The sequence below is a fragment of the Anas acuta genome, chromosome 17 (assembly GCF_963932015.1).
Source record: "Anas acuta chromosome 17, bAnaAcu1.1, whole genome shotgun sequence".
Classification (NCBI taxonomy): Eukaryota; Metazoa; Chordata; class Aves; order Anseriformes; family Anatidae; genus Anas; species Anas acuta.
Window position 1 is genome coordinate 11,800,463 of NC_088995.1, and position 27,082 is coordinate 11,827,544.

The 27,082-nt window shown below is 45.6% G+C and overlaps 1 protein-coding gene across 20 annotated transcripts in view; it reads right to left on the bottom strand.

Annotated features, from left to right (window-relative positions):
• FBRSL1 (fibrosin like 1) overlaps positions 1 to 27,082 on the bottom strand; it is a 513,602-nt gene that overhangs the window by 474,742 nt on the left and 11,778 nt on the right. Inside the window, exon 1 of one of the 20 annotated variants that reach the window (XM_068654042.1) lies at positions 15,375 to 15,407. The exons of the other annotated variants lie outside the window; for them this stretch is intronic. Coding sequence (XP_068510143.1) covers positions 15,375 to 15,392 — 18 coding nt within the window. The 5' untranslated portion in view covers positions 15,393 to 15,407. Of the gene's footprint in view, positions 1 to 15,374; positions 15,408 to 27,082 lie in introns of those variants that run through there. 20 annotated transcript variants of the gene reach the window in all.

Sequence of the window (27,082 nt, forward strand, 5' to 3'; positions counted from 1 at the left end):
GTGCAGCACAGTCCTGCCCAGCGGGCTTGAGCTAACCCCACTTGGATCTCCACAAGCTGCCACAGCAGCCACGTATCTCTGCATTTATCCACCCACCGGCAGGTTTTGAGCATGCTTCTGCTTCACAAGGTGCTTTTACATATAACTCAGTGATAGGAAAAGGGGTCTTCAGGGAGATCAGCATCTCTCTGACCAGGGGCACGGCCCTGTTGAGGACAGCACCACCTCAGGCAGGGGGGCCAGCACCAATGATGGCCGGGATGCACCCACCAAAGGCCCGTCCTCGCCGGGATGCACCCACTGGAGGCCCATCCTTGTCGGGATGCACCCACCGAAGGCCCGTCCTCACACCGCAGTGCCCAGCGCTCCCCCCGCCAAACACAAGCGCCTCCTGCGCAGCAGGCACCAAGCCTCGGATTCGACGTCTGCGTGAGAACAGCTCCCTTCTCCCCCACTGTTTTGGATACAGGAACTGACTCATCCATATGTTTTTTCCCCTCATTCCAAGGCAGATATGAAAGATAATATTCTTCATTTCAATATTTAATCATATGCTTCATTTAGTAATGAGTCCAAGAATAATTTAATCCTGGCTATCAACATAAAAGAGATATTGTTCCTTTCGCTTGACTATGCAAGAAAATAAAAAGCCTCTGCTGTTTCTGGCTGCTTGCAGGCCAGGGCTTTGCTCGCCCTAACTTGTGACGAAAATACAAACGACTTCCATCATACACCAAACCCCGACCTGCCTCCGAAGAGGGGCACGGGATGCTCCCCCTAACTGTTCCACCTGCCTAATTTCAGCCGCTGCCGTCTCCCCCGAACAGAGCTGCCTTGCTTATGGAAGGGAAAGCTGACATCTCATGGCACGTCGCCCCGTGCCTCGGTGGAGAAAAACACATCACGTGCCGCAGATTTCTGGAAGCATCACCGCTCCCTTATGGTACGTGATCTCTTGCCAAGAATAAATAGGACAGAGTCCAGCATAGGAATCACATAACGTTTGGCTCGCAGATAATTTTTCTGTTATTGTATGTTATTATACTAAACGCACTGTTCAGGTACTGTCCACTCTGGAAAAATCTCATTAGCTATGAAAAACTTGGACTTAAATATAAGGTGATTAATAATCCAGAATGCCTTGCTTAGATGCTCAGTTTAAAACTTGAACAGAGTCCAAACCTCCGAAGAGTGCAAACACTTACTTTTTGGATATTACATTTACGTGGCCTAATGATCCCCCAAAATGTGCTCCTTTGAGGACAAACAGTCCTTGTTCGCTATGCATTTGTTAATACTCTTGGGACTTGTCCATCTCTTGTCCAACTATAACATTTTGTCCATTTGTAAAGCACAGAAATGACAACGCTGTTATTTTACATTAAAATATTTTAAATAAACTACTTTCCACTTGGCAATATTTGTGCATTTAAATGCTCTGCTTTGTTTTTCTCTGAAAAGAGAGAATATCAGCTTTTTTTTTTCTTCTTAAATATTTATTTTCTTTATTATGTGTTTGCACTCCCACACTTAAATCACTCTTCCTCCTCTATTTCTCATTCTGCATACTTTGGAAACATTAAATAGAACTTATCAATTATTTCTGGAAAAAAGAGTGTTTAAAATTTGAGTAAGAGTCCTTCAGAGATAAAGCATCCCAGGTTAAATCTAATGATGTCCAGGGGAATTCTATGTAAGTGATGAGCTGCCTGCTAATATGTCAATGCTTTAGGGAAGAAAAATATCAATTAAATTTCATAGCATGCAACCACATATTGACCTTGAAAGCTATCCGTAACTTAGTTTAAACTTGAAAACTTGAAGTCTAAGTCAGAACTTCTGCCCTAATTGGTTTCAACTTCACTAAAGAATAGCACAGCTCTGTAGAGACCATAGAAAAATTAAGAGAATCAATCTGAAAAAAAAAAAAGAAAAAAAAAAAAAGAAATCCCCTAAATCCTATTAAGTATTTAGCTATGACATTTGTGTGCACCTCTAGTCTCCCTCCCTTGGGTTTTGGTCATTGCCTCCGGAGATATTAGTACTACCTTTCTCTTGGAGCCTTCTGATAATGCTAAAAAAAAAGTCAACAGCCATGAATGATAGCACACGGCTGCCAGCCCCACAGCTGCCTTGCACCGACTCCTGTGTGAAGATTTCCATGAGAAAGTATTTCCTTCCTGGGAGAATTACCATCCAGCACTGTCCGGTACAGCACACAGCAAGGGTGAGACAGAAGGAAATCTGCTGTTATGAGCTGTTCGACAGATCAAATGAAACCCAGAAGGCAAACCTCTCACCTGGAACTGGACTTGGTATTTAAAGCCTCTCCCACTGCAGTGCCCTTTACTTAGCAAGCTGCAATTCAGACTGTGCCAAATCTTCCACTGCAACTCAATAGGGAGGGCTTTCTTAAGTTGTTATTTTCATGTGTGCCAATCTAGTTTCTCAGTCTGAGAAAAGAGCATTTTTGTCTTTGTTTAGTTAGCAGACTGTTTTCTGCATCAGGAGGAAGAGAAAGGATTATAAGAGTCTCGTGGCAGCTACTTTATGCTGCAGGACTCATCCATACAGCTCTACATGTAATACTCGGGATTTTCAGTGTTCATGAAGAGTGAGATATGTGCGTGTCTTTCCTACTACAGAAGTCAAGCAAAAAAACCTGGTATATTTACTCTGAATTGATACACTTCATTTCATCAAATACATATGAGCTGGGTACCGCAGCCATCAAATACAGAAAGGGGAAGGAAGTCGTAATTTTGTATTTCTAGAGCATGTCTACAGAAGTCTAGCTCCTTATTACAATTCAGCTTGCCTTCTATAGATGTTTACAGCCAGCAAGTAGGAACAGCAGGATCTAGTGCTTGCCTCACTGCTGGAGGACAACCAAGCCTGCCTTCTCACTGAAGATTTTCTGGGATGCGTAACAAAGATTTTGAAATTCCTCCAACATTCCTCGGAGGTTGAATTAAAATTTGTGACGCCCGGGCTGATGAAAGGGTGCGATGTCGCAATGCCACAGCTACTTCGCAGTCAGCTAGTGCCACCAGCTCTGGGCAGATGGAGGCAGGGCCCATTTATTTTCTGTGAGAATTAACGTGATGACTTTTTGCAGGTGAGAAGTTCATTTACACGGTGCCTGGCAGCAGCTAGGACTCCCAGGTCAAGTGAGCTGATAGTTAGAGCTATTAACCCGATCAAACAATTAACCCTTATAAATGGTGGCTTCCTTCCCCTTGCAGCACACTTAAACAGATGTCCAAGTCAGCTCCAAAATCCAGAGTTCTCTACGAAACCCAGCACAGCTCATTTTAAAGTGAAACAAATGGCACCCAACCTCCTCATCCCCCCCGAGATGCAGCAGCGGACTTCTTCCCCCTGCTTTGTAACACCTTGCTGAAGCTAAAGCGTGAGCTAGGACGGAGCAGGGACTTATGAGAGTGAAAAGAAATGCTGCAAATGCAAACCAGGGGCTCAGCAGACCTTCCAGGAGCGCCGGAGTCCAGCCCCAGCACTCGATGGCTGTCTCCTTAAGTCTCTGTATAAGGGGATGAAACGAGACGCTGCGGTTCAATGACACGGACCAGAGGGAATTAAGGTCTGACACTTCCCTGCTTAGAGGGGATAGAGATAAGCCCAGAGCGAGCTGTTACCTACAGCAATGCCAATATGCAAAGCCTACCGCACACACTCCTGGATTGCTGTACCTCTGGAAGTGGGAATCTTTAACACAGAGCGGGGACATTTCCTCAGGCAAAAGCACTGTCCCACTGAGCCAAACCTCACTTTTTGTGGGTTTGCCCACAGAAGCCTGCATGGCTCAGGCCCACAGCAGGATGAAACCGGGCCTGCTTTCCTCTATCACACACATCTTCCTTCCAAGCGTCCATGCTGGCCACCACACTGGCTCTTTGAAGGCTGCTCAGCCCTGCCAAAGGCCCCCGGTGCTCCCCTCACGCAGGGCCGCGGCCCTCAGCAGCACTTCCCCAGCGCCACTGCCGCCATCTTCACCTCAGCAACAGCGCAACAAAAGTTTGTGGGTTCCTAAAAAAATTTCCAGTTTGAGGCCCTTCCCTGGTTTCCCCAGTCACATCAGCAGTTTTACCACATCAGGGGAGGGGAAAAAAAAAGAAAAACACAACAAAACCCCCTTTGAGCACTTAATATCTGGGTGGGGGTTGAGTATCACTAAAGCCTCTCGCTGGCTTTCAGTAGAGCTTTATTTTAAGAAAGCATCTATTATATGAAGCACGGGCTTTGGCAGGCACAGCAGAAGCCTGGCTAGTACAGAGAAGGAGGTCAATACTCAAAGTGCACCATTATTTTGTCACTTTTTCACATTCCTTAATACGAACTTAGTGAAAAAGTTTACTGCTTACTGGAAGTTACTTCTCTTATGATTTCTGCATTATTCTACAGCCAGGATACAGCCTCTCCCTTTCTATCCTCCTACACAGATTTAGTAGAAACATTTTCTAGCAGTTAATCCGAGCCAGCTATTTAGTTCTTGCTTGGCAATATTTTCAACTAGAGGCATATCCAGCCTCCAGGAAAACAAGTTATGCAGCAAGAGGGTGGGACGCTATCAGAGAACACATAATAAAGTAAATACCAAGCATGACCCAGGAAAGGACAGGATAACTAAGAGAGACTGTTTTCATAATAGCGTACATGAAAGTCATTTACACTGATGTGAAATCTGAAATTCCTTATGGGCTGTTTTTCATTCTCTGGCCACAGAGGTGGAAGGCCAGACTCGTGTCCTGAGGAAAGCACGCTCTGCAAGGCAACGAACCGCTTCGCCAGCCACAGCCCGACACCAAAACAGCAGACTGGGAGGCTTCAGCAAAAAGACTGTCAACTCAGCTCATAAATTTTCTGCTAAGTATACGAGGAAGAAGAACTTCACGGCAGTTTTTCCTCTGTTGCACTCATGGAATTCGATGGACCTGAAACTGCTCCTCGATCAGCCAGGGCCCTGCTGGTACGGATGGAGGCAGATTGCTGTGCATCTATTGATTAACTTCAACCTAGCATTTCCCAGTTGCCTGAGAATCAATTTAGTATCATTGCTGAAAGCAATAAGGATAAAAAAAGCTAGAAGGATACCTTTGATCTATGCAGTTTTACCTGGCACCAGCAGCTAAAGCGTTGCTGAGACTCTCCTTAAGACGTTTTCCCTTCCTCGGGATTATTTTGCAGTTCATTCAATAAAGCAGCAAAACAATTTCCTGACAAACTAGGAAACGAGCATTGGACTGAGTTCAAGAACTTCAGAAAATATTAGAAACAGAGGTTTAACAGAAAGTGCTTGGAAGCCACTGACCTTACAGACAAGTCAGACTGTCATTTCCTCAGCCATCAAAATCAACATGTTCAAAGGCAGGCGGGAGAGAAATAATCCTTGCTATGAGACGCATTTTAGTGCCTTCCACCTCAGTCTGAAAGAGTTGCATACACGGCGAGCCTCATTCACTAAGCCTCTGCCATAATATTTTGCTGCAAAAATACTGCAATTGGAAAAATATATATCAAAAGCCTAAGCCCCCTTTTGCTGTGCAGGAATTTCTCCTACCCAGGAGCTGGGCAAGGAAATCACAACATCACGTTCAACTTGCAATGACAGACAAGTTAATTCCACCAGTCCACGCCTTTGTCCTCCTTTTGGAAGTAAAGGCAGCAATGCCAGCTCGTCCACAAGGGCTGCAAGCTCCTTGGAGGAGGAGTTGTCCCCCTTCTTCAACAGGAGAGCTCGCAGGAGGCCCAGAACTTGGCCACTGCTGCAAGGCACTGCTCCAGTAGTTCAAATAATAGCTGCACTCTTCTGCATTAGTTCAACTCCCTTTGTTTTCCCAAATGCATTATATTATCTTTGTGTAGTACGGCACCTTTCATAAACAGCAGAGCTGAAAGCAAAGCTAGGGAAGCTCCTCAATTATTAATGCTCCCTCTTCGTTCTCCAGAATGTGTGATGCTTCCACCCAAAAAAAGAAAACACAAAAAACACAAGTAGGAGCTGTTAAAGATCTATTTTACCTGCTGCAAATTAAAAATGACTGCTCCGATTTATTTTGTCTCTAAAAGTTCACTTTCAACCCAGAGCAGTGCCTAGACAAAGCAGTATTTCAGTGCAACAACTGTTTTGAATTTAATGCCCAATGATCAAGTTAGTGTTTTGCTCCTAGAGCAGCTGTCAGACATCTCTGTCTCTACAGTTACAGCATGCAACCCTAAAAACCAAAAAACTGGAAAAAGCTTGCGTTCATTAGGGTTCACTGCCCAGAAACTGGAGTCTGCTGCAGGAATGAGGTAAGGTGCTCACAGAAAATAAAATACGTCATTGTGTTTTCTGCCAACAAACTACACCATTTCTTAAGGTCTTAATTCTACTTTCAAAAGGCCCAAAAGCACTTTGAGCAGTGGCCAGCACAAACCCTCTCCGAGACGTGCTAGGCAATCTCCCATCCGCTCCGAAGAGTGGGTGAAGCCTGCGGACGGGAACGAGAAGGTGACCCAGGCTCGTCTGCAGGACATAACGCTGAAACATGGCTTATTCCTCTCCACAGAGGAAGAGCAATGTATGGCCAATTGACTTTTTAATTCTTATTTTGAATAAGCCAAACAGCATCCAAAGCCTGCCCTGTGCCTCCTCAGGCCTGTGCTACGGGCAGGATGGGCTCTCCTGACTGCCCCGGTGGGAAGGGCAGCTGAGGGCAGAGGCGAGATGAGACGCGGTGCGGGGTGAGAGCCGGGGGCACCGCGGGGGTCGGCTCAGGCACTGCAGGGACACAGCATGGTCCGCCCTGGCTCAGGGCAGAGCAGATTCTTGCTTTGTCTCGCTAACGAGGTTTATATCAACAGCAGAGAAATGAGAGTCCTTTCAACAGCTCACCAGAAAATCTAGGAACTGCTCCAGGACTCTGCGAGTAAGAAATCAAGTAGAAGCGCTGCTGCACAGTTTTCATGCAACGTTCTTTTTGTTTTGGCTAACAAGATAATAGTAGAAGGTAAAACAAGTCTAAGGCGTTAGCCTCCATCCAGCAGAAAGCCACAGCATGATTCCAAGTACTTCCACCAGTGTCCCCCGGGACTCCCCGCTTCCGTAACTGTAAACATGCGAGAAGCCTCTGCGAGACTGAGCCGAAGCAGCACATCTGCTTTTATCCACAGTTACACTTGCCTGGTAAACTTTCAGCTCAGTTCTCAAGCACGTGAGTACGTGCATGCCCGGCTGCGAGCCTCGGCTTCCCTTGCACAAGCGGCGAGCCCTCGACACGCGTCCTCCTGCCCAGCACTCCCAGCAGGCGCCCTGGGGGGAACAAACTGGTTCCTGCTGGTTCCTGCTCGGCACACGGGTTTTTCCAGAAACAGACACCAACCGTTTCCATCCAGAGCTTTGACACGTTTCCTCTCAAGAGGAAACCATTCAGGATTTTTCCAGTATTACAGGGCAGTTGTTTAAATATTTTAATTCTGAAGTTTTCCAGCAGTTCCGCTCCTTGCAGGGGGCACTGCCAATGCATCTGAACAAAGCAAATCAACTCGAGGAGCAGCTGCTATTAGACACACATTTCTGCCTTGGGTACGTGCATCAAAAGGGAAAGACACTCAACATACCAGTATATTAATTTATTCTTTATCCTTCCTTCCCTTAGTTTATAAGGGAGGCAGCTTCAGTCAGCCACGTGTGTTAAGCAGCCCTAAGCCTACAAACATATACGCAACCACCGTCACTTCAGGCCGATGTCAAGGTGCAAGAGCCTCCAGTACTTAATGGGCATCACTCAAAAGGACGGAGGTCCTCAGTTTAAGAAAAAGCACGTTACTATCACAGCACCAATGCAAAGTGGACACAACATACACACTTCAGAAAACACAGCCCATTTCTGTATTCCATAGAAAACTGAAGTCTTTACAATAGCCATAGGAAAAGGAGGGCTGAGAATAACCCTTAACAACAAAAAAAAACTCTGCTGGTGCAAGCCTGCAGGCAAAGGGGGAGAACTTCTGGCAGCACAACACAGCCATGCAGGCAAACACCTCCCTGGCAAACCTGGGCTTCCTTAGCTTGCTAAAACCCAAAAACACAGGTTGCTGTTTCTGAAATGTCAATGTCAGCGACGTGTACCGAGATTTGTCAGCCAGGGGCCAATGGCTCCCATCGGCGCCGCTACGCCCGCAGAGGCCAGCCCAGCAATGCAAGAGAGTGCCCAAAAGGGAACGGAGAGTTTCACCACATGCCAGCTCTGTACGAAGATGGTCATTATTGATTCTCATCAGACACAGCTAAGCAGACAAAGAGAATAACTTGAGCCAAATAAACCCTTAATTTTTTCCCCACTGAGATAAGATCACAATAGCCTTCCAATCTTTAGCTGTTTTCCTCTGCGAGAGTCACACATATGTGCTTTTTATTAGTTTTTGGCTTAGCAATTAGATGGATTCTCAGTTACTTCCAGAAACGATGCAGGATGGCTGAACTGCAGCTAGATTTTGCCTCTCACTAAAATGGGCATATTAAAAATGCAGCAGGGTTCTCCAGCACCACAGCCAACACATCTCAAGTTTGCGCTTTTATATGCACAATACAACGTTTGTATCGCTGTTTGACCATTTTCCAAGAAGGGAACTATAACTAAAGATATAATCACTGATTTGTAGAGAGGAAAAAAAAATAGCATGGACAGTCCCTCCCAGGAGATGACCAATTTTCCAATAGTTCTGCCACACAAAAAGCAACTTCTCAAGATCTGGGTTTTCTTCTAAAGCCATTAAAGCAAATCAGAAGATTATAGCTGCAACAAGCTATCCATTAGCTCTAATTAGCAAGTATTTGTTGTCTGGATTTAAAACTTCCCAACTTGGTGTTAATGAACTGTAACGCTGTAGCAAAGGTATTAATAAAAACAGCAGACTGTGGGCTAAATAATAGATCTGGGCGCACATTTACGTTGGTGGGGGATTTTTCTTTGCTGCTTCAATCCAGGAACTGCAAAACAGGGAACGCAAGTATTTCAAGCACTTGCACTGGAAGGCTAAAAGAAAGTATTTATCTTGCAAAATTATTTTTAAACTTCCACTCCATATTCTGTTTTGAGAGGAATAAGAGAAGTCTTTTGTAAGCTACAAATGTACACAAATTATGCTTTGTCATCTTGGTTTTTGTTTTGTTGTTTTGTTTTCCTTGAAATAAAACAGGCAATAGAAGGGATGGAGAAAGTAACAAAAGTTAGTTTCTAAATTATCTTCTTCTACAAAGACGTTGAGCTCTCCAAGCTCTGAGGACGCCAAGAGTAGGACGGGTTTGTATGTCATTTAAAGATCCCAAAGAGGAGCAAACAACAGAAAGCAGCTAGCTCTGAAACTACTGCACACACTCTTTAGACCTTGTCCTGGAGCTCTGCTCCTTCTGGCACAACCCCAGCACGGGGCCCCTGCTGCAGTAAGGGCTCACAGCTTCACTGCTGGGTTCACGGTTCGTGCCTGGAAGGATCCAAGTTCCATTCATCCCTACTGAAAGTTGGGGATCTCTGGGGTGTTTGGGAAAACGGCCACTGGATCAAGGAAATACTCAGCAGTGTGCATTTTGCCCTGCTTTATGCTTTCAGTACTGCAAATATAGCCCTATCTGTCTGAAAATGAGCTTTTTGGCACTGTAACAAGATAAATAAACATTTCATATTAATAACATCCAGTCAAGAATAACCTTTCCAGTGAAATGTGAGGCTCTGGACACAGGGACAGCATATCCGGATTTGTAGTTCCAGTACTGCTTATTTCTCTTTCTTGCTCATATGACTTTCCTGAAGAACTGGAACAGCTTTCCCCATCTTACAGTTGTGAGATTGTTCATCAAGTGTTCTGAGATCCACCAGTACAGACACAATGACATCACATTCAACATTCACTATGTCCTTTATGAACACCCATTTATTTCAAAACAATATTCAAAAAACCAAACATTGAAATTCTGATCACGATGAACATGCCCACAGTGAAAACACAGCTGGCATCAGTGATACCTGCACCCATTTGGGGCTCTATTTCCTAACAGGTTATGCAATATGTTACAGACAACTGCAAACTTCGGTGGAAAACAACATAACACTGTAGCCTGAAAACAGTACGTTTCAGGCCAGCTGCAGAAGTGGGAAAAATCACTCCCCCAAGCAGAAAAGGCATCCTGCTGCAAGGAAGTTTGAGCTTCCCAGATCCCTCTCAATGTAATGCAAGCTTTCATCTCTCCTGTTTCACTTTCGCCCCACAGAAAGCGAGAGGCACCCAGCCTGCAGAGAGCAGAGGGGTGGGACACCTGCTGTGAATGGTGCAGGGGAAGCGAAGAGAAGGGCTCTCTTCTGACCTACCTGCAAAGGCATTTCTGTCATCAAGCAGCCCTTCCTATTGTTTTATAATAAATTCCTCTATTTGCCTTTCAACACTATTTCCCTCGTACCAGCAATGTTCATTTCTGCACATCGCTGTGCCCAATTCTGACACCACAAGACATGAGCGGACTGCACATTATCTGATGCTATTCTGACACTACAAGACATGGGCTACGTAGCAGGCTGCATGCATGCAATTCCACACCTGCCTGCCCTGGATCCGAACAGCCTCCACCAGCACAGAGCTGCTCTGGAAGCCATCTGAGCAGCTCCTGCCCCAGCACCCAACTCCTCTATTTCTGCCCAAACCGTACTGGCCTGGCTCAGCTCTCCTGCAGAGCCTGCTGCCTGCAGTGCTCAGGAATTAGGGCAGCTCTCAGTGTCAGGACTAGTACAAGAGCCGTACCTTGACCCCTCTCCAACGTGGAACAGCTACAGCGCTGCTGGGTTCGCTGGAAGTGGTTTCACAACCCTAGCATCTTCCTCCCAGAGCTCTGAAGAATGGAGCACCCAATGAGGAGGAAGACAGGGCCAGGGAGGAAGAGAGAAGTCCTCCAAAGGTCTGTGCAAAAGGAGGAGAGCCGGAGAGGGAAAAAGGAAACCATTTACTTACTGGTCACTGAATCAGAGCTGTAACCTGACCCTGGCTGCGTCTTGCCACCAACAACACTAACTACAAGCAGCTTCCATTCAGCAGCTCCTGCCAAAAATAAACAGTGCCGGCTTTCCTGGCTGCTTGCTTGGGTTTTCTCTCAGTGTTTTTCTTCTTGCCTCTTCTGGCTAATTGGAATATGCTCTGCTTCCTCCAAGTTCCTTACTTTGTTTCTACCCACTACCCCACTAAAATTGGAGCAGTTTCTCACCGTGAGGAATCAAAATAAAAGCTGTTTGTTCCAAGATGGCCATAGCAGGCTTCTTGGCACTTCTGTGGGAAGATGGGAAGATTAAAACAGGTACACGGCAGCAACACCACACTGCAAGCACTTCACCTGTCACAGCTCCTGGTGCTATCCCACTGATGCTTTCCCCTTTTTTCTGAGGAGTCACTTATTTGCCAACAATTTTGGCAGCAGCTATGTTTAATTTGGGCAAAAATGCCAATGCCACTCATCTTCATTAGATGCTAGGTGTTGGTTTCCTTGTTTTTAAATTCATTTATTACACAATCCATAGAGACAGGAGAACCTCAGGTCACCTCCAGCCTGTAGAGGCAAACAGCTACACTTGGCTCATTTTTGGAGCCTCCAGTCCCGCAAACTAAGGGCTATCACACGATTTCCTTTGCAGGCAGCACCGCACTGCTGCTGCCCTCATCCCCTCCTCTCCTTCCTTACCCGTATGCTCTGCTTAAACCCTTCTCTTCAGCTGCCTGTGCCAGCTGAAGAGAAGGGTTTGGTACTGCACCTCCTCGCTGCTCCCAGCCACAAGCAATGCAAGGCCAGGACACTCGTCCCCCGTGCTGCCCCAGATCGCTGGATGGTGGCTTCTCCCCTCAGACAGCTCGGGGATGTGCAGGGTCAGCACACTGCAATGCCGACCAGCCAGCACAACGAGCCTCTCAGGCCACAAACAAGCCCTTCTCTTACGTTTTTCTAGCACATCTTCATGCACAAGTAACACAGACAGCTAACTCCTCCTTACAGAGCACCTGTGCTACACTTTTTTTTTTATTAATTAAAAATAGATACCAGTGGACAGCAGCAGAGCTGGTTATCTTGGCCATCACTCGTGAATAAAACCAGCTTAAACTGATAATAAACTGAACTGCAAAGTGCTAAATAGGATGAAGATGCTCTGAAGGTGTTACACAAATAACACGTACCTCCCTACCTCACGGAAGAAACTTGAGTGGTCACAGCACACACAGGAAGCAACATGTTTTGAGATGTTACAGGCAAAAGGATTTAATAGCCATCGCACCACAACAAGGAAATATGACCTATGCTAATGGTGCTGAAAGAGCACTTAAGAAACCCCCAAACAAACCAACTCATTTAAGGTTTTGGGGCTAGCTTGCTTGTATAAAATCTTCCTTGCTTCCCCTCAATCCAGCAATGCTAGCAAACAAAAGGAGAAAGAATAGTCTTGTCAAGCCAAGCAGCATGGTTCTGACCCAGCCACTGAAAAATAAGCTCAAAGGCCCTTTAAAACTGTGCTATTTTAATATGCCGTAAGAAGCTCTCTTTGCTCTTTAATTTGTTCATTTCTTTGAAACACCTAATTTCCCCTGCACTAGTACTCCGGAGCCTCGTGGAGTCCTGCCACTTGATTCAGCACCAATAGGCACATTTCAATAGGCAATGCCACTTGAAAGGCTATAAATGAAAAAAAAAATCTTCAAACCAGAGGATGCAATGCAACACCATTTATTTATATCCAAGTCCTCTTTTCTGTGGCTGGCTACTGCAGGCAGGAGCCAGAGAAGGGGAGGTTTAAAGCCTATGTAATTAATTCTAAGTGGTTTTAAAATGGCTAGAGATTTAAGGTAGACAAGATGCAACACTGGAATCAGAGTCCCGCTGCTGGGCTCTTTGCTCTGCTCTGGAATGCACTGTTTACTCTGGCATCACATAAAATATATAATTGACTACTCAACAAAAAGAAAAAGGGGGAAAAAACAACCCCATATGCCTCACTGCTTTATAGAACAAAGGGAAAAAAGGTGTTTCAGACCAAATCACAGTTGTATTTCAGCAGGGATCGGGAAGTGTAACAGAATCATAATTTCTTATTTATTAAAATTCATTTACTACAATTGCCATCAACAGGATCACAGGGCTGTTAACAAGAACCTCCCTAGAGCCAGAAGCATCAACTTCTACAAGCATATACAGATTTAAAGAAAAATTAAATTAAAAATAAATTTAACAACATTACTTCAGAGAACATTTATCATTCCTGAGTGTTGCTTTCTCCCCCCCCTCCCTTTCCAAATTTCCTTATTAAGATTTTGCAAAGTTATAATGAAACTTGACAATAAACCACATGGTGCCTAAGCACACCTCCAAGTCAGCAAGCAATTCCATGGGTGCAGCCACTTCTTGCACGTCCTCAGACAGCAAATCCTCTTCCTCCAAGGGCCAAGCCAGGCTCTCAGAAGGCTCAGAGCAACCTCCACCCTGATGCCCACCAATAACCACAATTTATTCTGGAGTCTGCAAGAGCAGCCCTCACATCAGGCTGCATCAAAGCAGCCAGAGCTGCACAGCTTCTGGCTCCACAGCCCCAACGGGACAGGCTGCTGTGATCACCTCCACCCTCAGGCCACACATCACCTGGCACAGTGCTGAAACCAGGCATCCCACAGCATTTTCAAGCCCTTGCCTTTGCCAAAGCCTCTACCCATCCAGTTCTTAACCCTCACCTTTCTCTACGAGGCTTCTACTTGCTTTATGCACTGCAGACAACCAGTCCTCTTGCTTGTAAAAAGAGCAGCAGAAATTAGCTAAGTAAAAAGAGAGCCATACTATGGACAAGCAAGCAGCTGAAAAGCCACAACCAGTCCCGGCCAGGAAAGTCGGAGCCCCAGCGACAGCCTCCTTGCCCCGCTCCTCCAGCTTCCAGGGTTTGGCCACCCGAGGTGCACAGATACCAGGCAAGGAACAGTGTGTCATTTCTAGCAATTTAAATACACAAGATCTTTGTCATCTTTTGCCAGCTAGGAAAAATAAACACACTGGGGCAAGAAACGCACTGTGCTCTTCAATTCCGGACAGAAAGAGCAAATAGCTGGTGGCGCTCACAGCTTCGGGCAGGCTGGTAGCAGCCGGAAACCTTTCCCCCTCGCAGCGTGCCGGCCGCCCCGCTGACATCTGTGTGGTCGCAGCAAAGGCTAGACGAGGCTGAGCTCTCCTTGGAAGGAGCTGGAGCCTGAGGCCATTACAAGCACTGCCTGAGGAGCCCAGTTTCACCGGCCCGCTGGCTCACAGCACAGCTACCGCAGCTGCCTTGGCTCCACAGTGCCCGACAGCCCTGGGGGCAGCCGGCCTTCTGCGGGCCTGCCAAGGAGACTTCTTTGGGGAGCAACCCACACGCCTCACAGGGGTTCTGGCTGCAAAAAGGAATGAGCACCAAGCACAAAGTTTCCATCAAGCACACCCTCAGGACTCCCTGCAGCCCCGCAGCCCGAGGCCTTGTAGCTGCGGGGCCGTCAGAGGCCCAGCTGCCACCGAAGGCACAGGGCTCTTCGGCGCTGCATGCTGAGGTCAAAATGCAACCAAAAGATCTGTCAAAATGCAACCAGAAAAAAGACACGACAAAAAAAAAAAAAAAGAAAAAAAAACTCACAGCAAAATTAGAAACAAAACCACACAAGTAAGAGCAGTTAAAACAGAGGAACTGCAATGCTAGTGGGTGGGGGGAGTGTGAACTTGTCACTAATTCCTTTTAACAAGGATAAGATAATAGGTTTTGGTTTTGTTATTTTATATATCCATCAATAATAATTAAAGGCAGAACACATCTAGATTCAATTTGTCACACAACACCTGCAATCAGCTGAGTAAAAAAAAAAAAAAAAAACCAACATACAAATAAAACTCCAAACCAAAACCCCACTGTTCAACTCTTACATTGCATGCAAGTATATTTCATGATTGTTTAAAGTCATTTTTAGCTTTGCACGACTGCAATCACCAAACATTGTCTCCCTGTCAGCATTTGAGGGGCTTACATACTGTTGCCAACAATTAGCACAAATCTGGCTGACATTGTTTTCTCTAAAAATAAACCATGCATGTTCAGTAGCTTGAGAACAAACATGAAAACAAGATTTTAGGATAACATTTTTCTTCTCAGTGGAAACGCTGGGTCTACCACACACCTCTGCTGCTGGAGAAGTATCACCAGGACATAAATCAGCCATTCTGGATGCTTGTGATTACAAAACCTTCTCGTTTTTTTTCTATCCCACTCCTTTCTAAGCAGAGGGAAGACATTAACACCAGTCTCTTGGCCAAAATCCATTTGGGAAAATTCCTGCCTCACCTGCAATCGTCTGAGCATGGGCACGAAGCCAAGAGAAGAGTGTGCAAGAAAACAGCCTCTGAAGTCCTTTTCCTTTGGAAAACTGAATTTTCTCCAACCTGAGCCACCACGAAAAAAACTGCAACAAAACTGAAATAATGCCACAAGCATCTAAGTCTCTTGGCTTGGGAGCATTACGATCCACCAAATTAAGTGCACTCAAGCAGCAAGCACGCACTTCTAATTGCTTCTTTGCTCACCACCCATCTTCAGCTTCAGAACCGAGCCATTAGCCCACGACACGTTGCATCCAGGTGTGTCTGCCCTACAAAGGGCATCAAATGTGACTCGTAAAGAGCAAAAATGACTGGTTCTACTGAGGAAACAGTATTTTTAAGTACTGACTAAAACAGATTATTTAAAAACAAACAAACAAACAAACAAAAAAAAAAAAAAAACAAAGAAAGAAAGCAGCTTGCTACTGCTGTTTACAGTCAGGACTAACTGGACCCCTACACTGCCAATGGAATTTGGAGGCTCGGTGAACTTAATTGGAAGATTACGAGCAGATACATTCTCCAGCCAACACAGCCCCTCCCCATAGCTCACCCAACATGCAGCATGGAAAAAAGGCAGCTTTGCCTGGCAGAGGAATAGGCAGGCACTGAATATTCCCCCGTACGCTAGATGTACTATGTGATTGCAAAACTAACGCTGGAAACCTTCACCAGACCCAAGAAGTTAACATTTTCTACTCAGCAGATAGGAAGTCTATAACTGCTTGTTTTATACCCTGTTCTCATCTCTGAAGGCTTTTATTCTCCAGAGCAAATTAATCAGGCAGCTTGCATTATATGTTCTTTCTCCAGGCCTGGCTCCTCTCTCAGCATCTCTATTGATCTTCACTCAGTAATCCATTAGCAAAAGGTTTTGGAAATTTGCTGCTTTTAGTGTTCCCAGAGAAAGCCAAGTCCAATTTAGGGGGATTGCCAGATTCAAGTTTGAGAGAGCAATTCATCGGGTGAAGGATAACCATTTTTCAAAACATCCAGCAATATCCAAAACCCATTCTGCTGCTCACTCACATATTTACTACTCGGTGCTCCTCGCTGCAAAGGAAGACTTTAAATGACCAACAGGGAGAACAAGATTGAGAGAGAACAGATGAGAAAGCATCATGTGCCTACAGCCAGCAAATAAGCCAGAAAAAAAAATAATAATCCACTGATTGATGCAAAAACAAGAGGAGAAAGATACAAAGAGAAGGATGGAAGGTGACAACTTTTAATAAGTAACTGCATGCTTTTTGACAAATTAGTTTTTCCCCTGGGCTTCACAAGGTCACCTCTCCAATATACCTCCCTCCTATCCCACTTCCTCCCTAGCCCAGTAAAGCCATGGCAGCAAAGAACATCAGTGCTACTGCAATGCAATTTGGCCATGCTTTTTAGGTGTATGTGTGCAAGATGAACTTGGTTTGCCCATTTATTCCTTTCTCCTCTTATAAGTTACTTTCTCAACACATGCACGAAAGTAACTTAAAATAAACCAAACCAGAAGAGATCATCCTTCCTTCCCATCAAACTTCGCACTGGATCGTGCCAAGCATGATGCCAGCACCCCCTGCACAGCCAAACCAGGCTCTCCTTGGAGCTCAAGCCCACAGGGACCAGCTCCACTTCTGCTTTTGGCCTGCATTTAGCCCCACATGGCTCGGGGTGGAAAGCGAGGACAGATAGGTCTGGCCGTGCCAAAGGGGTAATTCCTGAGACAGAGCCAGGCAGCCGAGTCAGAGTGGGGTCACAAACAGTTAATGTGATTTATAAACCCTTCCACGCTGCACATATCACCTCACAAAAGGAAGGAAGAAAAGAAATAGGAAAAATAAAGGCAAAATACACCAGAGCTGCCGCTGCAACAGCTTCTCAGGGACGAAAGGCAGGATCAATCTCCTCTGTCAGAAGAGGCTCACAGCTGCCGGGGCACCCAGACCTGCTGGGCAAGGGGCAGTAGGAACAGATCTGTACTCCTGAAATCAAGCCCTCTCCTCTGTAGATCCGATATAGACATGGCATATCTGATACAGCATAATAAGGTGCTTCCTTGCCCACACCACCGCCACAAACAAGCTGCATGCTTATGAACAAAAAATATATATAGTTTTCTTTAAATCCACCAGCCATTCCACCTCCCCCTCACTTCCAGCAGTGAAAACAGCTTCTGTCCTACCGTCACGTGAGGTTTAAGCAGAACTGACAAGAAAGGCAGCTTTGTGCGACTGTCCCTGACGTTCCCCTGTCGACAACGCACGCGGAGAGCAGGGACAGAACGGGACGAGAGGCAGAGGATGAAAACCCCAGCACAGCACTGCACATGCTGACCGCGTGCCAGCCACCGCCTGCTCCTCGCGCTGGGCACTCGCTGAAAAGGTTTCGGCAAAATAATGGGAATCAAGTCCCAAAGGAGCATTTCTTCCCACAGCAAGCCTCACTCTTGAAGCAGCAATCGAGGGTGCCAGCAGTGCTGCACGGTGCCCAGCCACATGCTGGCTGGATCCAACCAGGTGAGCTCCCCGCTACCTGTGTGAATTTGTACAGTGTGAGAGGGATGCAGAGTAACACCTTGAGCTGTGCTGGAGCCGCTATTACAGTACCTCCATGCAGAGCTCTCCTGTTTATTCCTGCGATGACAGCAGTAGCACGACCCTTTGCTCTATTTGAAGTACACTTCCATACGGGTACATAACAATTTGCTCCTGTTTCCCAGGATCTGAGGCTTCTGGTAGCACCGTCTCCCTCACGCACATTTAAACCACGTACATTATGGTTTAAGTGGTGTACCAGTTCAAATTCAGGAAGAAGAAACTGCTCACAATCCTCACAATATGGCTTGTGATATCTGGGTGTTGTTTATTTAGATAAACCACTGAAAGCCTTGCAGGACCCCTCTTTCTCACTTACTGAGCAGTCTATGAAGAACAGCACATACCAGAGACGATGCAGCCCATGAGGAGAGCACAGCCTTTAACTGCACTTTCCCCAATTCTTCCAGGATCCAAGAAGCCATCAACCCCCCAGCAGCCCAGTATTCATAACAATTTCCAAAAGCAGGCATGAAAAGCCTTCGAGATTTACCGACTTGAAACCAGGAAGGAACAAGCAATGGCACAACAACGGTGATGAGCTGTGCCTGGGGAAGGTGATGGGACAGACCAACAGCCCATAGGCACGTGCCCAGGAGTGCCCAGGCACACAGTCTGGAAAACTGACTGCCTTCTGTTTTTCATCATTCCTCTCAAGATTAACAAGTCAATTTTGAATCTCATCATCAAGAGCTTTAAGGCAGTGGATCCATTTGAGAAGTGAGGAGATATCACCTGGTTACAAAACCATACCCCAAGGCCACCAAGCCATTTTCCCTCCCCAACATTCATAAGCATCCACCCTAACCTCACCCCCTCAGCTCCCCCAGTATTTACACAGCACCCAGAAGAGCCGTAGGGGGAGCAGAGAGCTCCCATGCCCGCAGAGCAGTGTTTCTCCTGCGCTTGGCAGCCGAGATGCAGAAATCCCAAGGGCAGCACACGCCGATAGGAATCTGCTCCGGGCAGCTCTGCAGAGCTCCTGCACGCTGCGGGAACTCCCGATGCACCAGCAGTGCCAGCAAGGAGGATTTCAATGGGGTTTTACAGAACCAAGCAGAGGAAAGGAAGGGTTAGTGGGGAAAATACCATGATCAAGAGCAATCTATTGCCTGCTGTCTGCACTTTCCAACCAATTAAGCCAAAGGACTGGGGAGGGCAAGGAGGAAGGAATTTTTTTAACTAAATCCTGAGAATATAGGAGAAAGTGGGGGAGGAGAGAACCACAACAGCTGAATGATGTTTGGCAGCAAATATGCTTTTTTTTGCTCTCACAGTAACAAAAATTCACGGTTAGTAAACAGGTGGAGAGACGACTCTTAAAAGGAACAGCTGAGAGATTGATTTGAGAATGAGAAGAAGCTCATTTTGAAGGAGTGAAAGCTCTACCCCGTGTAGCTATTTGTAGCTGGTAGAATACACTGGATTTCTTGCCTTTATCACCACAAACAAGAGCCTGTTTGTAATGTAAAGCTGCAAGTTACACGGCCAGTACCAGTGTCTGTTCCTTTATACTTCATCTCCCAATTTTATCATAAACAAACACACAGCTTACGGTTGCCTATAAATTTCATCCTCAAACTCTTCAGAACAAAACACCATGTACTTTAATCTTAATGTACTTCCTATCAAAAAGATCCTGCATGCGGGGTTTACAACTACTAAGCAGCAGTAGTGCCATGAGATAAGTTATCCTTGTGTTACAGAGAAACAGAGGAACAGAGATTATATAACTTATCTGGAAAAGGGGGGGAGGAGGGGAGTGTGACCTGCCCCAGTTTCAATTCTGATTTTTCCAGTCCCCCAAGCTGTGCTGAAACCACTTCTGGATCTTCAGCAGCTACTATAGGGCGAGTATCTGCAAAAATGAAGCCTGACACTTAGTTTCAATAAAACTTGCATACTGATGTTTGACAATCAGGATGTGAAAAACCCCACAAGTTTAAACAGCTCAGAGAACTTAACACTAGGTGCTTGTGCACCTGCAATTATCATGTGTAAAATTATCATTTTACACAAAACCAGGAGACTTCACAAGTGCTCTGTTCAAAAGCCATATGGTGCAAGCAGAGGTCAGTCCCAAAAGAGCAAAGGAGTAAACAGGAGTTTGCAAGAAATCTGAGACAGACCCAATTGTTTTATGTACATGGAAGAGAGAAAATATACACACTCGTGCATGGCTGCACAGGTACATACGCGTTTAGCTAGCATATGATGCAAAGCAAGAAACTTCTTCAGCTCCAGTGACAGTCAGTAATGCCACGTGGAGGCAGGTGGAGACAACGACCTCCCTTCTAATGCACAGATTTATTATCGGTCTCAGATTATCTCGTCACTTATGAGAAAATAAATGTATAATTTCCTTAAAATACATCTTGACTTAACAATCTGTATTCCACAAATACACCAGAAGGCTGCTACAGGCATTGTTTCACAGAGCCTTACAAAGGTTACATTTATAAAAGCCTCTACCTCTCATCAAAAGAGGAAAGGCTTAAAGAGTTTAAATTTGGCATTAGCAAGAAAACTTGCATACAGATTAGCCAATTTATTTTCTACGATGTTGCACGATACTGTTTTATTAGCTTAATTTGTCTTTAGCAGCACTGGAGACCAAGGTAACTACAGCTGAGTTGTTGGAGCCCATATAAAAAAAAAGGCTTTTAAAAAAGTATCGTGTTATTCCTGCACTTACAAATCGTTTATTTGTTTGTTTTTAAAAAGGCTTGCTTATTTGAAGCAAATGAAGCTTTAAAAAGCTAGCTAGCTGCTGGCAAATATTTTAGACCATTTCTCCACTTCAAAGACTGCCCATATCAGAGATTCTGCAAAGTCCACAGCGCGCTAAATTGACACAAATCCCAGACAGAAACAGAGCTTACATTTAACCTAATAGCAAAATTCAGCTGAATTATTAATATTCTTCAAATTAAGATTTCACTTAGCTCTCCAGGTGTAAAGTATTAAATCTTATTACCGTTTTGTTAATTTTCAGCACACCCATGCAGCCAAGATCAAATTCAGGGAGAAGACGTGGAAACTTGGCACTGGTAATGACAGTTTTGACATCGACTTCAAGGAGGCAGGACTTCACCCTTGGTCACTCCACTTCAGCTTATTTTTCCTTCTTTCCTCCAGCTCTTTTTTTCCTTCATATCTCTTATGAAACGCACTGAAGCTCCAGCGAGTTCCCAGCCCTCGAACAATGTGTTCTCAAGCTAGGCAGCAGAGAATGCCAATACAAATGAAATCTGTGTTGCAGCTTCTACAGAGCTGGGACCACTTTACATGGTTCTGACAGATACTTTTTTTTAAAAAAGGCTACAATAAAAGTGAGCCATCTTGTTTCCTTCCAGTGAAAAGGCTTTGAAAGTGGAAAAAATACAAAGCAGCTAATCATAATCTGTTGCAGTGAATCCCTCGTCTGCGAATTTTGCTTCCTGCTTCCAGTTAGCACCGAGCACACGAGACCAAAACGCAACATCAGATCCACATGAAATTCTGTGCCTAATCTGCAAACCAGTTACCATGACTGCACATGCAAATTGGTCAGATAAAAGCCAGTCAGAGGAATAATTGGCTATTTGGAGGTACAAAATGACTAATCTATCACAGCCACCACATAAGTGTTTTTTCCTCCGCTTCATAATTGCGCCACTTAATTCTCCAAGTCCAACCTAATATTTGGGATGCAATATGGCACCGTAAATACTGGAACGTGGCAGGAGGAGGCAGGCTCCGTTCAGTGCCCCACAGCCCTGCAGCACAAGCGCAGATGTTCAGCCTGCAGTCCGCACAGAAGTCACGGGACAATTTCTGAAGGTGAGTACAAAAAACAAGCCCATTCCCAGCAGTTTTACACTGAGAACTACACATCCTCGGGAAAAGCCCTAGGAGCCACCAGCGCTGAAAACCCCAGCTTAGGGCTCACTCCTACTGTCTGTGCCCTCAGCTCCCCTTGTGAGCCCAACCAGGACAACCAGTGCCCTCTCCTAACCAGAGTGCCTCCAACAACCATCCTTCAGCATCGCGCTCCTGATGCTGTTCTAACAAACACTAGCTGGTGAAAGTCACAGCACTGCAGAACGCTAACCCCTTCCCGCCTAGCAAAAATTTGGCACAAGAATACACAAGAGCCACCGCTCTCCAGGAACTTTGATTTAGCCTTTTCATTGCTACAGCCAGTTTCATTCCAGGTCCTTATGACTAAGGCAGGAGCAAGGCATTAGTCATTCTTTCCCCCTCCAGGAGACAACGGAAATCAGTGAGAAATGAGCTCCCTCGTTGGCAAGCACAAAGACTAGCTAGCTTCAACTTTAAGGCCACTTTAACTTACTAAGCTACCACCCATTCTCCTGCTGAAAGTACTGATAATTCTCTTTTAATGCTTTCTTCATGAGATGGGGAATTAATCAACTAAGGCAGATTTTTAGGAGAATACAAGAGTAATGTGGAGGGGAAAAAAATCACAGGATACATTCTCAGTCTTTAAAAAGTAAGTAGAAAACTCTATTCATTGGGACGAGAGTTGGTAGCACATCCCCTACCACACTCATCAGTTATTCTGCAGATTAGAAACAAACTTCAGTGGGTTCTCTTGGGGCAACAGGCTCACCTGGGCGGACAGAAACAAGCCAAAGCACATCCATGCTTCTCTGTTTGGGGCAGGGGGTCACAGGTCTTCAACCAAAGCACTGCCTGGGCCGTCCTGATCACACAGTTACAGTACAGCTGTATCACAACGTTATTTTCCATCCTGCACAGAACCTGTTTAAGGTCTCCGTAGCACGCAGCCAGTACCTGTATTCCTGACGGAGTTGTAAGCTGCCACCTGCCAGCTAAAAATCAGGAGCTGTGGGCTCGCCTACCACCGCGGGGCAAAGCACAGCAAGGCTGCATAAAGCTCAGCTGCCTGGACTTCAGGGATGCCATGCCAAACTTTCTGCTGAACACTTCAACAGCGCAGGCAAGTTAAAGCTTTCAGTATTTTCCTTTCCAAGCATGGAGAAAATGGAGCAGTTGCTAGTAATGATTTGCCTTCCGTTTGCTCCAGGCACTCCCATCTTTGAAATGGGCACATCACTTACATTAATCCAGACACTACACGTCACGTCCTACATCGGAGGTAGACAAACCCATGTCATCTTGTTTGTTACCTTCCAAGATTTATAACGAAACTAAAACCCATATTTGTGTTTTGGGCCAACAACACGAGTGTTTTACCTTAAAATGGCAAACAGGTCAGCCTCCCACCTGCACAAAGTTCTCTCTGTTCATACCAGACTAATAGCTGTAGGCAGGATGCAAAAGAACATTTGTACCCATTAAACTAGAGGGGAAACAATGGCAAAAGGCAGCCGTGTGGCCAAGACAGCCTAATTACGAGGTTACTGAGGGGATCTTACAAGTTCCATACATTTCAACATCAAGCACAAATCAGCCAGCAAGCTGGGGGTCCGGACCACAACCAACCATCCCTCTGCTTGCAAAGGGGCTCCGAGGAGCCCCCTGCTCCAGCCAGGTTTCCCCCTCGTGAAGTGCTTTCTGATCTCTCTCCTTGCATTTTCCAATGAATCCATATGCGCCACTGGAGATGGGATCTGGCATGCATGCTCAGATTTAAAAACCCTCTGCCCAGATGTGCTAATCCCCTGTGGCACCCTGCTTTACCATACATGACCTCCGATGGCATGATTTGACAAGGTCAATGACTACTGTGGCACAGAGCTTGCTTATGCTCACTGAAGTCTCCGATGTGCACACAAGAGGGTCCCTCCCTCTCTTTTAATGCAATTAAATGCTTTTTATTTAGAAATTTGCACAATTCATCTGCAATTTTCTCACCCTCCCCACACAACCAGCCTCCATTAAAACCTTTTTCTGCAGCAGAGTCATCGTTGAGCTGGGCTCAAACACTGATCTTATCCTCCCAACACTTTCTTCAATCCCTCCGTGGGATTAAAGCAAGGAGAAGTGACACTGATGAGAAGAGCTGCTTCTTCCCCCACTCTTTGGATTTAATATTCAACATGCACTTCTCCTTCATACTGCACAAGGAAAGGAAACAAGTTTTGGAAGAAAGAAAGGAGAAAAGAACGGAAGGCTAAGAAGAAGGAATTCTTGTGTAAACTGAGCCATGAAAACCACAAACAGACTGAACTACTTCTAACCTTTGGCCATCTGTAGGGTTACAGACCTCATCCACATGAAGCCCCTGACCAAAAACAAACAAGAACTTGTCTCTTCTTCCACCCCATCACAATGAAATTAATCAGTGAAAACAATGTGGAAACTGGGTTTTCAGAGTAATTAAACTGCAAGCAAGGTTTATCTTTCCAAGCGACCCTTTCTACCCCTGCCAGTCCCCGCAGTTGGCCACAGCAGCCCAACTCCACAAGCTGAACTGAAACCAGCCTCCAAAGAGCTGGTACAGCACCACGGCCACATTACACCACCACTCTCAGCGCATCCCCCACTCTGATGACCTAAAGCAGGGGATGAACACTTGGCTACAACATCCAGTATCAATGCTCAGCTGCTCCTCAGCCCCTTTCCCCCATACCAGGAAGGCGTTTGCGTGACCCTGCAGCACTCCAGGACCAGGGAACCAGGGAATTAGCCTTCCTTGCAGTATAAATGCTGGTGCCAGCACCCAGGAGCAGCAGTGCCAAGCAGCCCGGGCACACGAGGACTGTCCCTTTCAGCAGAACCATGCACTGATGGGTGGCAGCAGCCACTCGCTGCCCTGCCTCCCTGCTGCACGGCAGGGAGTTTCCAAGCAGTGTGGAAGACTGAGCAGGTTAGCTTTGCAAAAGGCTACCGGCCAAAACACAGAGCTGTTTTCACAGCCTGCTTCTTCTCTCACCAGCTTCCCCTCTCTTTAAACAGAAAGATTTGGATAAAGGGCTGGGGAGGCATCCGTCACCGCGCTGCCACTGCTGGCCCCGCGCTGCGAGGGGCTGGGAGCGCGTCCTCGGCATGGCAAACGGGCCTGCAGCACGGAGATGGAGCACGGAACAAAAGGGAAAATAAGGTCAAACCAAAAAAAAAAAAAAAAAAAAACCACACAAAAAAAATGAAACAAGAAGCAGCCAAGATGAGAGAGATGACAGATACAAACGCACACAAGAAAAACCCCAACAGGCAGCTCGTTAGCACTGAAGCCGAGCACATGGAAAAAGAGAAGAATTTACTTCTTCCTCAACCGGAATGTTTGCATAATTGTCACTTTCAATTTTACATAATTCCCTTTTCTACGCATTTGTTTCATGTCTAGGCCACCATGCATGAAATAAATCCCTGTACCAGAGCACGGCCTGTCTGCACGGCGCGCGGTGCTAAGGAGGTCGGGTTTCCCATTTATTCCCTATCACATTCCCCGCAGGTGTGAACAATGCTTTATCGGACCTAAAATAGAAGCAGCCAAACAGATATCCGCCCCGGTCGGGGTGTGTTTGCTTAGGCAGATTTTTCTGAAACCATAAAGCAAAGTAAGTAATTACTTCAGCATTAGTTAAGATACCATTTTTCCCCTTCACTCCACACGGCACACTGAACAAGCGCCACACCAAGGGGTAATTCAGCCTGAAGTTGTAGGTTTTTTTTTTTGTTTGGTCGGTTTTATATCCGAAGTGATGCATGTAGTTTTGATTAGGCTCAAATTTTCTTCACATTTAGTGCTGATACCCTGGTGCCCTATTAAAAAAACACTGCATTATAAACCCAGACACTGAAATATCAACACCAATTAGGTCTTTCAGATACAGGTTTTTAAACACTTCAGAGAAAAATCTACACCAAAAAGTGGGGGCAAAGGATGAACTTTCAACATTAAGGGGAGCAGCACTAACTGGGCAACCAGAATCTCATTCTTTAATTAAAAAGAGAGGCAAAACATTCCAATGACCATAATCTACAGAAAACACAACACTATTTCTTTATTCAGGCTGAAAAAAATAGGAAACAGGAAGATTAAATGCTGTTAAACACAGACGATATTTAAAGTTCATTCAGCTTTAAAGCTTGACAACGTATTATTAGAGGAACTAGAAAGTCTAAAAAAAAATCTGCACGTCACTGCAAAGATTTTACCTTATAATTCAGCCGTAACCCAAATTCTGACCTTCCTGGGAGCTATCTGCATCCCCCAGAAAAAGGCAGGACACCAGTTCTAGTTTGGCAGCTGCCTGGGCAGTGTAAGCCATGGGACGGCGAGTCACTTGTCAGCAAAATCTCCGACCAATTTCTCTCCTTTTCATCAGCTCAGGAGTATGTTGCAAGACAGTGGCATTTGCTCTTTTCAAAAAGACTCCATCGTCATGAAGACATGCAGCCACTTGTGTTGTTTTGTTTTGTTTTTTTTTTTCCCCTGCCTTTTTGCTTCCAGAGCCGCACTGGTTAAGCTGCAGTGCTGCACACTGTCATTCTCCCCAGACACGTCAATCTGTTTGTCTTACGTGGGGGAAGGGAGAAAGGCACAGCGCTCGCTGCCATCAGGAAGGACAGCCTCACACCACGGCCGACCCAGCCCCTGAATACGTACAGGGATGCTCCAGTGCAATTGGTAAAATACGCTACACTTTATTTGCTCCCCCAGGCCTGTATTCTTATTGGCATGCGTTTTGTGTCTTGGTTTATGCTTTAGGCACAGACTCATTATTCCTACAGTATTCAGCAGAGACTGAGTGAAGAATCACATTTTGCTTATGTTCTCAACCTCACAAAGGTAATACTATGAAAAACACCAGTGACTTCAGCTGCTAAACATTTATAAACAGGGAATGGGAATTTTAACATACACATGCACAGAGGGAGGGAGACGTAAAAGAACAAAAAGAATTCGTGTATCGCTTGAGACAAAAATGCATTCCTCCATCTCAGTGCTCACTCCTTTTGGCCCAGGTAAGCGCACACAAACAGTGAGAACTGCTTGCTGTAATTAGCAGAAAATCAGAATTACCTAAAAACCAAACTGTGAACAAGGAAAAAAAAATGCTGGAAAGCTGCATTTACTTGCAAGAAGCACACCAAGAGAAGCTGCTGGCTTACTAGTCCCGATGCTGGAGCACACTCCCCATGACTGCACCTT